The sequence below is a fragment of the Entelurus aequoreus genome, linkage group LG07 (assembly GCF_033978785.1).
Source record: "Entelurus aequoreus isolate RoL-2023_Sb linkage group LG07, RoL_Eaeq_v1.1, whole genome shotgun sequence".
Classification (NCBI taxonomy): domain Eukaryota; kingdom Metazoa; phylum Chordata; class Actinopteri; order Syngnathiformes; family Syngnathidae; genus Entelurus; species Entelurus aequoreus.
In genome coordinates, this window is record NC_084737.1 from 6,212,742 (window position 1) to 6,230,593 (window position 17,852).

General features: G+C 42.4%; 1 protein-coding gene across 1 annotated transcript; it reads left to right on the forward strand.

The window, feature by feature from the left end:
• Nucleotides 1-4,329: 4,329 nt before the first annotated feature.
• On the forward strand, nucleotides 4,330-13,357 carry edem2 (ER degradation enhancer, mannosidase alpha-like 2). Its single transcript, XM_062051875.1, has 11 exons — nucleotides 4,330-5,019; nucleotides 6,383-6,493; nucleotides 6,555-6,594; nucleotides 6,663-6,768; nucleotides 6,834-6,959; nucleotides 8,620-8,831; nucleotides 12,016-12,157; nucleotides 12,238-12,362; nucleotides 12,421-12,565; nucleotides 12,628-12,749; nucleotides 12,810-13,357. Exons 1-11 carry the CDS (start codon nucleotides 4,928-4,930, stop codon nucleotides 13,254-13,256), a joined length of 1,668 nt encoding a protein of 555 aa, XP_061907859.1. The 5' UTR covers nucleotides 4,330-4,927; the 3' UTR covers nucleotides 13,257-13,357.
• Nucleotides 13,358-17,852: the final 4,495 nt, after the last annotated feature.

Consider the following 17,852-nt stretch of genomic DNA (forward strand, 5'->3'; position numbering starts at 1 on the left):
ATTATACAGGACTGCAGTTCCTGGAGGAGGTCAAATCAAAACATTTTAAAAAGTTAAAAAGTACCAATGATTGTCACACACACACACTAGGTTTAAATTTGCTTTATGACAAGCGAGTGTCATTATACAGGACTGCAGTTCCTGGAGGATGTCAAGTCAAAAAAAGTTAAAAAGTTAAAAAGTACCAATGATTGTCACACACACACACACACACTAGGTTTAAATTTGCTTTATGACAAGCGAGTGTCATTATACAGGACTGCAGTTCCTGGAGGAGGTCAAATCAAAACATTTTAAAAAGTTAAAAAGTACCAATGATTGTCACACACACACACTAGGTTTAAATTTGCTTTATGACAAGCGAGTGTCCTTATACAGGACTGCAGTTCCTGGAGGAGGTCAAATAAAAACATTTTAAAAAGTTAAAAAGTACCAATGCTTGTCACACACACACACACTAGGTTTAAATTTGCTTTATGACAAGCAAGTGTCATTATACAGGACTGCAGTTCCTGGAGGAGGTCAAGTCAAAAAATGTTAAAAAGTACCAATGATTGTGACACACACGCTAGGTGTGGCGAAATTATTCTCTGCATTTGACCCATCACCCTTGATCGCCCCCTGGGAGGTGAGGGGAGCAGTGAGCAGCAGCACAGTGGCCGCGCCCGGGAATCATTTTTTGGTGATTCAACCCCCGATTTCAACCCTTGATGCTGAGTGCCAAGCAGGGAGGTAACGGCTCCCATTTTTTTATAGTCTTTGGTATGACTCGGCCGGGGGTTTGAACTCGCAACCAACCGATCTCAGGGCGGACTCTCTAACCACTAGTGAGTGCTAAGTCAGGAGAGCGCATCCTGACCATAAAAGGAGATGTTTGTGTGTAAGTGACTGAAAACAACTGCTTTAAGCCATAAAATAAATGTCGGCGTTGAGCTTAACATACCGTACCGTACCATACCATACCAGCTTTATTTGTAAAGCCCTTTAAAAACAACCAGAGTTGAAGAACAAAGGGCTGTACACCACAAAGAAATACAGGCAAAAGACAGACTAAAAAATAACATTAAAAGCAGAAGTAAATTACACATTGAAAAAGCAAATACAAATGATCTTAAGAACAATTTGTTAGATAAAAAGCAGTTAAAAAGTTAAAAACAGCTTAAAGTCTCATGCTGGGTTAAAAGCCAGTGAATAAAAATGGGTTTTAAGAAGGGTCTTAAAAGTAGCCAAAGCAGGGGCCTGTCTCACATGGAGAGGGAGATTGTTCCAGAGTTTGGGACCCGCAAACATGTAGTCTCTTCTCAAGGATAGGGCTATCACTTTTGCATTCCGAAGTCCCAATTAGGGCGTCTTTCCTATGAGAAGTGATCCAGTCCACTTGCGAAGATCAATCTAAGGGGCCTTATCTTATTATGTGCTCAAATGGAAATACCACTATTTAATCTGGTGCTTTGCTTTCTCCAAGATGAATATAAACATTCACCATATACGAACCAGAACATGAGTTAATTCATTCACTTCAGTAGCAAGGTGGCGCCAAGTAACAAAATCCATGACTAAGTTGCAGGCCTTCAAAATCTGGCTAACTGCGAACGGTTAGCATGGTAGCATAGCACGAGGTTCCAAGTAACGAAATCAATTACTTTTAGTTTTATATCTACAAAAACTGACTAAATTGCTAACAGTTAGCATGGTAGCAAGGACACGTGGTTCCAAGTAACAATATCCATGATGTTTAGTTTCATACGTACAAAAATTGGCTAAAATGCCAACAGTTAGCATAGTAGCTAGGTGGCGCCAAGTAACATTATCGATGACATGTAGAGTTTTAAATAAAAAAAATGTGCTAAATGTTTAACTGTTAGCAAGGTGGTGCCAAGTAACAATATCCATGACTTTTAGTTTTATACCTACAAAAACTGGCTAAAATGTGAACCGTTAGCATGGTAGCAAGGTGGTGCCAAGTAACAAAATCCATGACTGTTAGTTTTATACAAACAAAAATTGGCTAAAATGCCAACAGTTAGCATGGGAGGCTGATAGCAAGGTGGCGCTAAGTAACAATATCGATGACTTTTAGTTTCATGCTAACAAAATTGGCTAAATGGTAGCAAGGTGGTGCCATGTAACAATCAATATCCATGACTTTTAGTTTTATGCCTACAACAATTGGCTAAAATTCTAACAGTTAGCATGGTAGCAAGGACACGTGGTTCCAAGTAACGATATCCATGATGTTTAGTTTCATACGTACAAAAATTGGCTAAAATGCCAACAGTTAGCATGGTAACTAGGTGACGCCAAATAACATTATTGATGACATGTAGCGTTTTAAATAAAAAAAAATTGCTAAATGGTTAACTGTTAGCAAGGTGGTGCCAAGTAACAATATCCATGACTTTTAGTTTTATACCTACAAAAACTGGCTAAAATGCTAACCGTTAGAATGGTAGCAAGGCACGTGGTGCCAAGTAACAATATGTATGACGTTTAGTTTTATACGTACACAAATTGGCTAATATGCCAACAGTTAGCATGGTAGCAAGGTGGCGCCAAGTAACAATTTCCATGACTTTTAGTTATATACCAACATTTCCTAAATAGATACATGGTAGCAAGGTGGTGCCAAGTAACAAAATCCATGACTTTTAGTTTTATACATACAAAAATTGGCTAAAATGCCAACAGTTAGCATGGGAGGCTGGTAGCAAGGTGGCGCTAAGTAACAATATCGATGACTTTTAGTTTCATGCAAACAAAATTGGCTAAATGGTAGCAAGGTGGTGCCATGTAACAATCAATATCCATGACTTTTAGTTTTATGCCTACAACAATTAGTTAATATGTTAACAGTTAGCATGGTAGCAAGGCACGTGGTTCCAAGTAACGATATCCATGATGTTTAGTTTCATATGTACACAAATTGACTAAAATGCCAACAGTTAGCATGGTAGCTAGGTGGCGCCAAGTAACAATATTGATGACTTGTAGAGTTTTATATCAACAACATTTGCTAAATGGTTAAATGGAGGTGGTGCCAAGTAACAATATCCATGACTTTTAGTTTTATACCTACAATAACTGGCTAAAATGCGAACCGTTGGCATGGTAGCAAGGCACGTGGTGCCAAGTAACAATATCCATGGCGTTTAGTTGCAAACATCCAAACATTGGCTAATATGCCAACAGTTAGCATGGCAGCAAGGTGGCGCCAAGTAACAATGTCCATGACTTTTAGTTTTGTACCTAGAAAAAACGGCTAAAATGCTAACCGTTAGCATGGTAGCAAGGCACGTGGTGCCAAGTAACAATATCCAATACTTTTGAGTTTTATACCTACAAAAACGGTCTAAATGGTAACAGTTAGCATGGTAGCAAGGCACATGGTTTCCAAATAAAAATATCCATCACATTTAATACTATAAATTAGGCTAAAATGCTAACAGTTAGCATGGTAACAAGGTGGCTTTTCGATTTTTTTTTTTACGTACAGCAATGCATGCTGGTGCCAAGTAATAATAAGCTTGACTTTTATTATTAAAGTTAAAGTTAAAAGTAAACAACAACAAATGTAATTAAAATGTACACCTAAGTTGTGACCCTTGGTGACCATGAATTGATTAACGTTGAAAAACTTATTGGGGTGTTACCATTGAGTGGTCAATTGTACGGAATATGTACTGTACTGTGCAATCTACTAATACAAGTTTCAATCAATCAATCAAAATGTTTTTATTTATTATTTATTTATTTATAAAATGTTTTTACTCAGTCTTGCTGCCCTAACACATTTCCCACTCTGTAAGACGTGTTCCATAAATATTCTTATTCTTTTAGGGCGATGAACAGTTCAGTTAGCCAAACTCTTACACTCCAACTTTACAAGGACAAAGAAGGAAAAATTAATTGATCAATTACATAAAATAATGCGTGATTTTATTTGTTCCATTGTAACATTTATGTATGAATTGCATACTGTAACGACCTGCTGGTGTTCATTTTCAGGTTCTTGTGTGATCGATGCTCAGAGTTCCCACGTTCCTGAATGTGACGTGCCTGAAAGGTGATTGGCGGGGGAATGATGACGTGTTTGTTGTTACAGAGGACGTGTGCGCACGAGAAATAACACGCATGTTGCTAGCATAACAACAATTGAAAAGAGTGTCGAACTTCATGCCTTTCACTTATTTTTCTTCCTTTTAAAATAGTTGTCCGTTTGAACAAAATACTCTCGAAAGTAAAAAGAAATATGAAGTGTTTGAAGCGGCGTATTTATCTATTGTCCGTGAACGCATTGCAGAGAGCTGGACGCATGCGCACAGCTTCCACGTCCGGTTCACTGTCTCCAGCCTGACAGCGACAGAAGCTAGCGAGAAGGTTCAAGCTGCGCCCACAAGGGTGACGACAAAATGTGTTTTTTTTAGACATGGTCACAATGGCGCTGACATCGGACACTTGATTTGTAACCTGACCCAAGACGGCCAATGAAACAAACCATTCATTGGTTGTTATTATTAAGCCGGATGTTAAATGTATCGCTTTTTCGGCGGATCATATACAACCCTAACCAAAACCCAAACCTAACCCTAACATCAACATATTTTCAGCAGTATTTTTTTTAAATTTGTTTCTGATTTTTTAGTTATTATTATTATTATTTTTAAATTTTTATTTCCGTGTTACGTTGTCTCGCTAGCTTCACTTCCGGTGTCTTCACCCCTCTGAGCACGTATGTAATTGGACGCGACTTGGAGTGGGCGGGACTTAGACCTAAACTGGGCGGGACTTAGACCTAAACTGGACGCGACTTGGAGTAGTTGTGCGTGGCCGCAGCAGGATATAGCAGAAGTTAGCCTAGCTCAGACAGAACTATTTTCCTTTCGCCCTGTTCGTTCCGGACACCCGGCGCTCCCGCCCGCCCGGCGCCATGCGCGCTCCCGTGCGTGTCGCGCTGCTCCTGTGTGTCGTCAGCGCGGCTGCGAGTCGTCAGTTCACCGAGGACGACATGCATGACGTCAGGTAACAGTCGTTATGTCGTCACGAATGAAGCTTCACATGTGCAATACACAAATACAGTATGGATAAAATAGCGTGTACTAGGGTTGTAAGGCATACCGGTACTAGTATAGTGCCGCGATACTAATGAATCATATTCGGTACTATACCGCCTCTAAAAAGTACCGGTTCCCGCCCCCCCTTTTTTAACAGGCATGACGGAGCCTCGTCACGTCATGACATTGCTCTGTTTTACCAGCAGAGGAGCATGTTGGGCAGCGCACACACACGGAGTACTTACAAGCAGACACAGTGTGTAGACAGAAAAGGGAGAATGGATGCATTTTGGTGTAAAAAGTAAAGAAAAAGGTGAAGTTATAACACTGAAACACCCTCAGGAAGAGCTGCTTTAAGACATGGCTTGCTAGCTAGCAGCTAACGTCCATCCACAGTGTTTTAGCTACTTCTAAATTACTAATCCTGGCCTCCATGGCGACAAAGTACGTTTCTTAGAAGTATTATTATCACTGGAGGATGAGGAATAGCTAAACATGCTTCACTACACACCGTAGGAGGATACAATAGTTCACCGGCGTCACAATGTAAACAAATGCCACTGTAATGATACCAAGTACAAAAGCGTATCTAGACGATACTACAATGATTACATCAATATTTTTTAGCATCACAAAGCTTGTTTAAAAAAAATGTATATTATGTTTATAAAGTCAGTAAATACGTCCCTGGACACATGAGGACTTTGAATATGACCAATGTATGATCCTGTAACTACTTGGTATCGGATCCATACCTAAATGTGTGGTATCATCCAAAACTAATGTCTAGTATCAAAGAAGAGAAGAATAAGTGATTATTACGTTTTAACAGAAGTGTAGATATAACAAGTTAAAAGAAAAGTAAGCAGATGTTAACAGTAAATGAACAAGTAGATTAATAATCAATTTTTACAGTTTGTCCCTCATAATGTGTACAAAATAATAGGTGTATAAATGACACAATATGTTACTGCATACGTCAGCAGACTAATTAGGAGTCTTTGTTTGTTTACTTACTACTAAAAGACAAGTTGTCTAGTATGTTCACTATTTTATTTAAGGACTAAATTACAATGATAAACATGTTTCATGTACTCTAAGATTTTTTGTTCAAATAAAGACAATAATGACATTTTTTGTGGTGCCCTTTTATTTAGAAAAGTATCGAAATACAATTTGGTATGGGAACAACCCTTTGCAAGTGATAAACGCTCATTTAGTAAAAGAAAAACAAAGTAAAACTGCGTCAATACAAATAAATTAAAGATTCATCAATAATTGAATGGTGAGAAGAATCCCACCTCGAGTGCTCACCTACAACTACTTTTCAGACAGCGAATCAAAGGCATGTTCTACCACGCCTACAACAGTTACCTGGACAACGCCTACCCTTACGACGAGCTCCGCCCCCTTACCTGCGACGGCCAGGACACTTGGGGCAGGTGAGGTCAAAGGTTGCCTTCTAAGTTGACGTCCGTCAGTCACCGCCTTCTTCTTTCTTAGTTTCTCGCTGACGCTCATCGACGCCCTGGACACCCTGCTGGTGAGACCGCAACCCTACTTCCTGTCGGGCCCCGTGCTGAGTGTTGATTGACACCTCTTTGTGCCAAGGTGCTGGGGAACCAGACGGAGTTCCAGCGCGTGGCGTCGCTCCTGCAAGACACCATCAACTTCGACATCGACGTCAACGCCTCCGTGTTTGAAACCAACATCAGAGGTACGTCCGCCTCTACCTCCGAGCCAATCGTCTTCCAGCTGCGCTAACGTGTGTCCTACCTCTAGTGGTGGGTGGTCTGCTGTCGGCCCACATGCTGTCTGGCAGGGCCGGAATGCAGCTGGAGCCCGGCTGGCCGTGTTCTGGTCCCCTTCTGAGGATGGCAGAGGACGCCGCCAGGAAGCTGCTGCCAGGTAGACCAACATAGTCATGATGGCGTTTTGAGAGAAGAAACAAGTTCAGAAAACACCTGGCTCTTCAACTACCACCATAATGTCAACATTAACATACAGTAGTGTAGTAGACCTAAGTATTCATTAAGTACCACCATAATGTCAACATTAACATACAGTAGTGTAGTAGACCTAAGTATTCATTAAGTACCACCATAATGACAACATTAAATACAGTAGTGTAGTAGACCTAAGTATTCATTAAGTACCACCATAATGACAACATTAAATACAGTAGTGTAGTAGACCTAAGTATTCATTAAGTACCACCGTAATGACAACATTAAATACAGCAGTGTAGTAGACCTAAGTATTCATTAAGTACCACCATAATGACAACATTAAATACAGTAGTGTAGTAGACCCAAGTATTCATTAAGTACCACCATAATGACAACATTAAATACAGTAGTGTAGTAGACCTAAGTATTCATTAAGTACCACCATAATGACAACATTAAATACAGTAGTGTAGTAGACCTAAGTATTCATTAAGTACCACCATAATGACAACATTAAATACAGTAGTGTAGTAGACCTAAGTATTCATTAAGTACCACCATAATGACAACATTAAATACAGTAGTGTAGTAGACCTAAGTATTCATTAAGTACCACCATAATGACAACATTAAATACAGTAGTGTAGTAGACCTAAGTATCCATTAAGTACCACCATAATGACAACATTAAATACAGTAGTGTAGTAGACCTAAGTATTCATTAAGTACCATCATAATGACAACATGAACATACAGTAGTGTAGTAGACCTAAGTATTCATTAAGTACCACCATAATGACAACATTAAATACAGTAGTGTAGTAGACCTAAGTATTCATTAAGTACCACCATAATGACAACATTAACATACTGTAGTGTAGTAGACCTAAGTATTCATTAAGTACCACCATAATGACAACATGAACATACAGTAGTGTAGTAGACCTAAGTATTCATTAAGTACCACCATAATGACAACATTAAATACAGTAGTGTAGTAGACCTAAGTATTCATTAAGTACCACCATAATGACAACATTAAATACAGTAGTGTAGTAGACCTAAGTATTCATTAAGTACCACCATAATGACAACATTAAATACAGTAGTGTAGTAGACCTAAGTATTCATTAAGTACCACCATAATGACAACATTAAATACAGTAGTGTAGTAGACCTAAGTATTCATTAAGTACCACCATAATGACAACATTAAATACAGTAGTGTAGTAGACCTAAGTATTCATTAAGTACCATCATAATGACAACATGAACATACAGTAGTGTAGTAGGCCTAAGTATTCATTAAAAACAAGTGTATTTAATATATTTGGCCATTACCGTTTGAACTGTGGTTGAATATAGGAAGATAAAACACTGTACTTTAATCAAGTGATTCTTTGGCGTACCACTCGATGGAGCCTGTGTACCGTACCAAAGTTTGAGAATCACTGTTCTAGAACATTCCCAAAAAGCGTGAGACCTCATCCTTGTGGGTGTCCGCAGCTCTAAATAAGACCCCACAAACCTGTTGACACAACTTCCTGTCTTATACGGCTAAAGTCAAACACAAACATGGCTGCCGGTCTCCAGCACCCTCACGCTGAAATGTCTTCCAGCGTTCCAGACGCCCACCGGAATGCCGTACGGCACGGTCAACCTGCTGCGCGGCGTCAGTCCCACCGAGACGCCCGTCACCTGCACCGCCGGTGTCGGCACCTTCATCCTGGAGTTCGCCACGCTCAGCCGACTCACCGGAGACGCCACGTTTGAGGACGTGGCTCGCCGGGCCCTGAGGGTGCTCTGGAACACCAGATCTGACATCGGACTGGTAAGGGTCTTGTTTGTTAGGAGGCCAACGTTCGCTGTCCAGTGTCCACCAATCAACACACTGCACTGTGTCTAGCCCCGCCCATTTACTTGCCCTTGCTTTTAAATGGTCAAAAGTTGAGTAGTTATTCCGGGTTTCCCCTTAATGAACGGAAGGTGGCAAAATCATAGCCGCCACACCTTAAAAATGAGTTGTTTTTTAACATGAAAACAAATGAAATCAATATAAAGCATGAAGAAGTCAAAAGCCCAACGCTCTCTATCTCTAGGCTAACCCATGTGGTTCCTGTGGACGTGAACACAAGTGGGAATTACTGCAGTGACTAAATGACATAGTGACTGAAACAGACTAATGTGTAAGTAATGTCAATAACTAGATGAACCAACAGTGGCTGTGAAGTGAACACTAGTAAGGTTGTAAATACTGTATAGAGTAGGCTAACCCATGTGGTTCCTGTGGATGTGAACACAAGTGGGAATTACTGTAGTGACTAAATAATACAGTGACTGAAACAGACTAATTAATGTGTAAATAATTTCAATAAGTAGATGAACCATCTGTGGATGTGAAGTAAACACTAGTAAGGTTGTAAATACTGTATAGAGTAGGCTAACCCATGTGGTTCCTGTGGACGTGAACACAAGTGGGAATTACTGTAGTGTCTAAATGACATAGTGACTGAAACAGACTAATTAATGTGTAAATAATGTCAATAACTAGATGAACCAACAGTGGATGTGAAGTGAACACTAGTAAGGTTGTAAATACTGTATAGAGTAGGCTAACCCATGTGGTTCCTGTGGATGTGAACACAAGTGGGAATTACTGTAGTGACTAAATAACATAGTGACTGAAACAGACTAATGTGTAAATAATATCAATAACTAGATGTACCATTGTGGATGTGAAGTGAACACTAGTAAGGTTGTAAATACTGTATAGAGTAGGCTAACCCATGTGGTTCCTGTGGATGTAAATACAAGTGGGAATTACTGTAGTGACTAAATAACATAGTGACTGAAACAGACTAATGTGTAAATAATATCAATAATTAGATGTACCATTGTGGATGTGAAGGGAACACTAGTAAGGTTGTAAATACTGTATAGAGTAGGCTAACCCATTTGGTTCCTGTGGATGTAAATACAAGTGGGAACTACTGTAGTGACTAAATAATACAGTGACTGAAACAGACTAATTAATGTGTAAATAATGTCAATAACTAGATGAACCAACAGTGGATGTGAAGTGAACACTAGTAAAGTTGTAAATACTGTATAGAGTAGGCTAACCCATGTGGTTCCTGTGGATGTGAACACAAGTGGGAATTACTTTAGTGACTAAATAATACAGTGACTGAAACAGACTAATTAATGTGTAAATAATTTCAATAAGTAGATGAACCATCTGTGGATGTGAAGTAAACACTAGTAAGGTTGTAAATACTGTATAGAGTAGGCTAACCCATGTGGTTCCTGTGGACGTGAACACAAGTGGGAATTACTGTAGTGACTAAATGACATAGTGACTGAAACAGACTAATTAATGTGTAAATAATGTCAATAACTAGATGAACCAACAGTGGATGTGAAGTGAACACTAGTAAGGTTGTAAATACTGTATAGAGTAGGCTAACCCATGTGGTTCCTGTGGATGTGAACACAAGTGGGAATTACTGTAGTGACTAAATGACATAGTGACTGAAACAGACTAATGTGTAAATAATATCAATAACTAGATGAACCATTGTGGATGTGAAGTGAACACTAGTAAGGTTGTAAATACTGTATAGAGTAGGCTAACCCATGTGGTTCCTGTGGATGTAAATACAAGTGGGAACTACTGTAGTGACTAAATAATACAGTGACTGAAACAGACTAATGTGTAAATAATATCAATAACTAGATGTACCATTGTGGATGTGAAGTGAACACTAGTAAGGTTGTAAATACTGTATAGAGTAGGCTAACCCATGTGGTTCCTGTGGATGTGAACACAAGTTGTAGTGACTAAATAACATCGTGACTGAAACAGACAAAAGTAATGTGTAAATAATGTCAATAACTAGATGAACCATCTGTGGCTGTGAAGTGAACACTAGTAAGGTTGTAAATACTGTATAGAGTAGACTAACCCATGTGGTTCCTGTGGATGTGAACACAAGTTGTAGTGACTAAATAACATATTGACTGAAACACACATAGTGATTCATTTGGATGAATGTATTTATGTCAACTCTGTTGATCATTTTTAATTTCTTTAAACACAAAAACATCTTTAAACGGCGCTTTTGTTTTGGCAAATTTTTGCATGTTTAATTGCTGAAAAACCAGGAGCCAGCTCAGTGGTTAGAGTGTCCGCCGTGAGATCGGTAAGTCATGAGTTCAAACTCCGGCCGAGTCATACCAAAGAGTGTAAAAATGGGAGCCATTACCTCCCTGCTTGGCACTCAGCATCAAGGGTTGGAATTGGGGGTTAAATCACCAAAATGATTCCCGAGCGTGGCCACCACTGCTGCTCACTGCTCCCCTCACCTCCCAGGGGGTGGAACAAGGGGATGGGTCAAATGCAGAGGTTAATTTCACCACACATAGTGGTACTTAAAAAAATATGATTCTAAGTTAATAACATAAACACAGACACTCGTAAATGTGTTAGCATATTGCTAACGACGGTAGCGTCATTAGATTACGATAGCGCGTACAAATATGCATGAAAACACTCCTACAGACATCACACATGGGACAGTTTAGTAAGTAAGAATTGTTTTAGTTATATTGTAAAAGTTACAACCGTTGTTTGGAGCGACGAATGAAGAATCCATACGAGTAGAAACGCTACGGACGGTTTTACATCTGGTTTAAGGCATTAAAACGACAACGACATCTGCAGTGAGCGAACTCGTCCAAAAGATGGCGCTGTAGCACAAACAACAGCACACAATTCCACCGTTTCTGCTTGAGATGAATGAAAACTTTTGCGAAGAAAAATCCAAATAGCCACACTGTTTTATAAACCACAAGGTTCAAAGCGTAGGAAAAAAGTCCACAATTTAGGAAAGTTTGACAAGTCTGACGTGTGCTTTGTCTTCAAAACACTGATTTTTGGAGACATTATGTTCCAACTGTGAGTTGTTTGACGTCAGGAGGTTGTGTGTGTGTGTGTGTGTGTGGTGGGCGTGCAGGTGGGCAACCACATCGACGTCCTGTCCAGGAAGTGGGTGGCGCAGGACGCCGGCATCGGAGCGGGCGTGGACTCCTACTTTGAGTACCTGGTGAAAGGCGCCATCTTGCTGCAGGACGAGGAGCTGCTGCAGATGTTTGAGGGTGAGTCAGGTGACCTTCTGGTGACCTTCTGGTGACCTTCTCGGGCGCGAGAACAACGGAGGTGTGACTTTGTCCGCCAGCGTACGACCGCGCCATCCAGAACTACACGCGCTTCGACGACTGGTACCTGTGGGTCCAGATGCACAAAGGAACCGTGTCCATGCCCGTCTTCCAGTCCCTGGAGGCCTTCTGGCCCGGCCTGCAGGTAGCCACGCCCCCTCGCCGTGCGAGCGCCACGCCTCACAGACTCTGGCTCTTTTCAGTCTCTGCTGGGGAACCTGGACGCGGCCGTGAGAACCTTCCAGAACTACTACTCGGTGTGGAGGCAGTTTGGAAGTCTACCCGAGTTCTACAGCATCCCTCAGGGTCACAGCGTGGACAAGAGGGAGGGCTACCCGCTCAGACCCGGTCCGTTCATTTCCACGCCCGAGGCGGACGCCCGTTAATGTCGGCCGTGTTTGTGCGTGCAGAGCTGATGGAGAGCGCCATGTACCTGTTCCGAGCCACGGGGGACCACACCTACCTGCAACTGGGCCTCGACGCCCTGGAGTCCATCGAGAAGATCGCCAAGACGCCTTGCGGCTACGCCAGCGTGGGTGAGGGGGGGGCGGGGCTCCAGTCGGACGACGTTGATGTTTTCTTACGCTCTCAGGTGAAGGACGTGCGAGATCACCAGCTGGACAACAGGATGGAGTCCTTCTTCCTGGCCGAGACCCTCAAGTACCTCTACCTGCTCTTTGACCCCGCCCACTTCCTGCACGGCGGCGGGGCCGAGTCGTGGGAGGAGGGTGGCGAGGACGGTGAGTGCGTGCTGAGCGCGGGCGGCTACATCTTCAACACGGAGGCACACCCTCTAGACCCGGCGGCGCTCCACTGCTGCAGCCGACACGCCCGCGAGCGCCAGGAGCTGCGCGACATCCTGCTGGGCGAGCGCTCGGCGCCGCCCGCCTCGCACGCCGACGACCACCCGCCCGGACGATCCCAAAGCATCGCTTTGAAGCCCGGCAAGAGGAAGACGGCGCCCACGCTGTCCTGTCCCGTCCAGCCTTTCAGCGCTCGCCTGGCCGTCCTCGGGCAGGTTTTCACAGACAACACCTGACCTCGTACGTCATGTGACACTTTGGGACGTCCTTTTGGCTCTGGGAGCCATCTTGGTTTGGTCACGTGACCTCTGTGGGATTAAAGTCTATTTTTATTACAGCCACGTGTCTTACTGACTGTCACCACTGGGGGGCAGCACATGACTTGGTCAATCCACTTCTGGACCAGCACAAATCCCCTCCTTCAGTCCTTCCTCATCTCCTTGTCTCCTGTGTCCTTAACATTTCCTTCATCTTGTCTCTTCACCTTCCCCTCCTCCACTCAGGTATGGTTCTGGACTCTGGTCTTTCTGCATTCCTCCATGGTGACAAAGTGCTCAGAGCCTTCTGGACACAAAGTGCTCAGAGCCTTCTGGACTCGTGTCTTTAAAGGTCCGTCCACTTTCTGGACTCTTGACTTTAAAGGTCCGTCCACCTTCTGGACTCTTGACTTCAAAGGTCCGTCCACCTTCTGGACTCCTGACTTTAAAGGTCCGTCCACCTTCTGGACTCTTGACTTCAAAGGTCCGTCCACCTTCTGGACTCTTGACTTCAAAGGTCCGTCCACCTTCTGAACTCTTGACTTTAAAGGTCCGTTCACCTTCTGGACTCTTGACTTTAAAGGTCCGTCCACCTTCTGAACTCTTGACTTTAAAGGTCCGTCCACCTTCTGGACTCTTGACTTTAAAGGTCCGTCCACCTTCTGGACTCTTGACTTCAAAGGTCCGTCCACTTTCTGGACTCTTGACTTCAAAGGTCCGTCCACCTTCTGGACTCTTGACTTTAAAGGTCCGTCCACCTTCTGGACTCTTGACTTCAAAGGTCCGTCCACCTTCTGGACTCTTGACTTTAAAGGTCCGTCCACCTTCTGAACTCTTGACTTTAAAGGTCCGTCCACCTTCTGACCTCTTGACTTTAAAGGTCCGTCCACCTTCTGACCTCTTGACTTTAAAGGTCCGTCCACCTTCTGGACTCTTGACTTCAAAGGTCCGTCCACCTTCTGAACTCTTGACTTTAAAGGTCCGTTCACCTTCTGGACTCTTGACTTTAAAGGTCCGTCCACCTTCTGAACTCTTGACTTTAAAGGTCCGTCCACCTTCTGACCTCTTGACTTTAAAGGTCCGTCCACCTTCTGGACTCTTGGCTTTAAAAGGTCCGTCCACCTTCTGAACTCTTGACTTCAAAGGTCCGTCCACCTTCTGGACTCTTGACTTCAAAGGTCCGTCCACCTTCTGGACTCTTTACCTTAAAGGTCCGTCCACCTTCTGGACTCTTGACTTTAAAAGTCTGTCCACCTTCTGAACTCTTGACTTCAAAGGTACGTCCACCTTCTGGACTCTTGACTTCAAAGGTCCGTCCACCTTCTGGACTCTTGACTTTAAAGGTCCGTCCACCTTCTGGACTCTTGACTTTAAAGGTCCGTCAACCTTCTGAACTCTTGACTTTAAAGGTCCGTCCACCTTCTGGACTCTTGACTTTAAAGGTCCGTCCACCTTCTGGACTCTTGACTTTAAAAGTCTGTCCACCTTCTGAACTCTTGACTTCAAAGGTACGTCCACCTTCTGGACTCTTGACTTCAAAGGTCCGTCCACCTTCTGGACTGTTGACTTTAAAGGTCCGTCCACCTTCTGGACTCTTGACTTTAAAGGTCCGTCCACCTTCTGGACTCTTGACTTTAAAAGGTCAGGTGGGTGCCATGATTGGGTATAAAAGCAGCTTTCATGAAATGCTCAGTCGTTCACAAACAAGGACGGGGGCGAGGGTCACCACTTTGTCAACAAATGCCTGAGCAAATTGTTTAACAACAACATTTCTCAACAAAGAATTTAGGTATTTCACCATCTACGCTCCGTAATATCATCAAAAGGTTCAGAGAATCTGGAGAAATCACTGCACGTAAGCCATGATATTACACACCTTGGATCCCTCAGGCGGTACTGCGTCAAAAAGCCACATCAGTGTGTAAAGGATATCACCACATGGGCTCAGGAACACTTCAGAAAACCACTGTCAGTAACTACAGTTGGTCGCTACATCTGTAAGTGCAAGTTAAAACTCTACTATGCAAAGCCATTTATCAACAACACCCAGAAACGCTTCGCTGGCCCTGAGCTCATCTAAGATGGACTGATGCAAAGTGGAAAAGTGTTCTGTGGTCTGACGAGTCCACATTTCAAATTGTTTTTGGAAACTGTGGACCAAAGAGGAAAATAACCATGGGGACTGTTCTAGGGTGAAAGTGTAAAAGGCAGCATGTGTGATGGTATGGGGGTGTATTAGTGGCCAAGACATGGGTAACTTACACATCTGTGAAGGCGCCATTAATGCTGAAAGGTACATACAGCTTTTGGAGCAACATATGTTGCCATCCAAGCAACGTTATCATGGACGCCCCTGCTTATTCCGGCAAAACGATGCCATCATTCATAGTAAAAGAGTGCGGGTACTAGACTGGCCTGCCTGTAGTCCAGACATGACAATGTATGAAGGCTAAAATATGAGAAGGGAGACTGTTGAACAACTTAAGCTGTACATCAAGCAAGAATGGGAAAGAATTCCACTTCAAAAATGTGTCTCCTCAGTTCCCAAACCTTTACTGAGTGTTGTTAAAAGGAAAGGCCATGTAACACATTGGTAAAAATGCCTTTTTTGCAATGTGTTGCTGCCATTAAATTCTAACTTCATGATTATTTGCAAAAGTTTCTGAGTGTGAACATGAAATATCTTGTCTTTGCAGTCTATTCAATTGAATATAAGTTGAAAAGGATTTGTTGTATTCTCTTTTTATTTAGCATTTACACAAGCTGACAACTTCACTGCTTTTGAGGTTTTGTACCTGCATCATCACCCAGGAAGAGCAAAGTGTACTTCCGGAGCAGGTCAGTGGTTCTGGTGAAACCAAAGGAACGACCTAACCCTGAACCGGCGATGTAACCCAACAGAACCGGACACAAGTAGAACCCAGCGGCCACTGGAACCAAAGCACAGCAGCTGACACACCAGCAGGTTCTAGAAGCAGCGGTCCAGATGTTTGCCTAAATTGCTGGACGTGGTTGCTAGGGAGGGGTCGGCTTCCAGGAGCGTGACATCATCAGAGTGCACGTGCAGTGACAACTGAGAACTGGAGTGGTCCTGAGAACTGGAGTGGGCCCGGTGAGAACCCTCAAATTGAAGTGTTTAAAGCCGCTTTAATGTGGACTTTATGATATGATTGTTGTGTAACAATGTGTGTGTTTCCTTTGTGTCTCCACACACACACACACGGTTTATGTGTCTCACACCATTCATATTTACCATGCATACCCTACCATGTACAGTATACTTACCGTGCATACCCTACCATGTACAATATACTTACCATGCATACTTACATGCATACCCTACCATGTACAGTATAATTACCACGCATACTTACCATGCATACCCTACCATGTACAGTATACATACCATGCATACTTACCATGCATACATACCATACATACTTACCATGCATACATACCATACATACTTACCATGCATACATACCATGCATACCTGCCATGCATACTTACATGCATACATACCATACACACTTACCATGCATACCTGCCATGCATACTTGCCATGCATACTTGCCATGCATACTTACATGCATACCTGCCATACATACTTACCATGCATACATACCATACATACTTACCATGCATACCTGCCATATAACTTACCATGCATACTTGGCATGAATACTTACCACACATACTTACTATGCATACTTACCATGGACAGTATACTTGCCATGTATACCTACCACACATACTTACCATGCATACTTACATGCATACATACCATACATACTTACCATGCATACCTGCCATGTATACTTGCCACATATACTTACATGCATACTTACATGCATACATACCATACATACTTACCATGCATACATACCATACATACTTACCATACATACTTACCATGCATACATACCATACATACTTACCATGCATACCTGCCATGCATACTTACATGCATACATACCATACATACTTACCATGCATACCTGCCATGCATACTTACATGCATACATACCATACATACTTACCATGCATACCTGCCATGCATACTTACATGCATACATACCATACATACTTACCATGCATACCTGCCATGCATACTTACATGCATACATACCATGCATACCTGCCATGCATACTTACATGCATACATACCATACATACTTACCATGCATACCTGCCATGCATACGTACATGCATACATACCATACATACTTACCATGCATACTTACATGCATACATACCATACATACTTACCATGCATACCTGCCATGCATACATACCATACATACTTACCATGAATACCTGCCATGCATACTTACATGCATACATACCATACACACTTAACATGCATACCTGCCATGCATACTTACATGCATACATACCATACATACTTACCATGCATACCTGCCATGCATACTTACATACATACATACCATACATACTTACCATGCATACCTGCCATGCATACTTACATGCATACATACCATACATACCTGCCATGCATACTTACCATGCATACATACCATACACACTTTAACATGCATACATACCATACACACT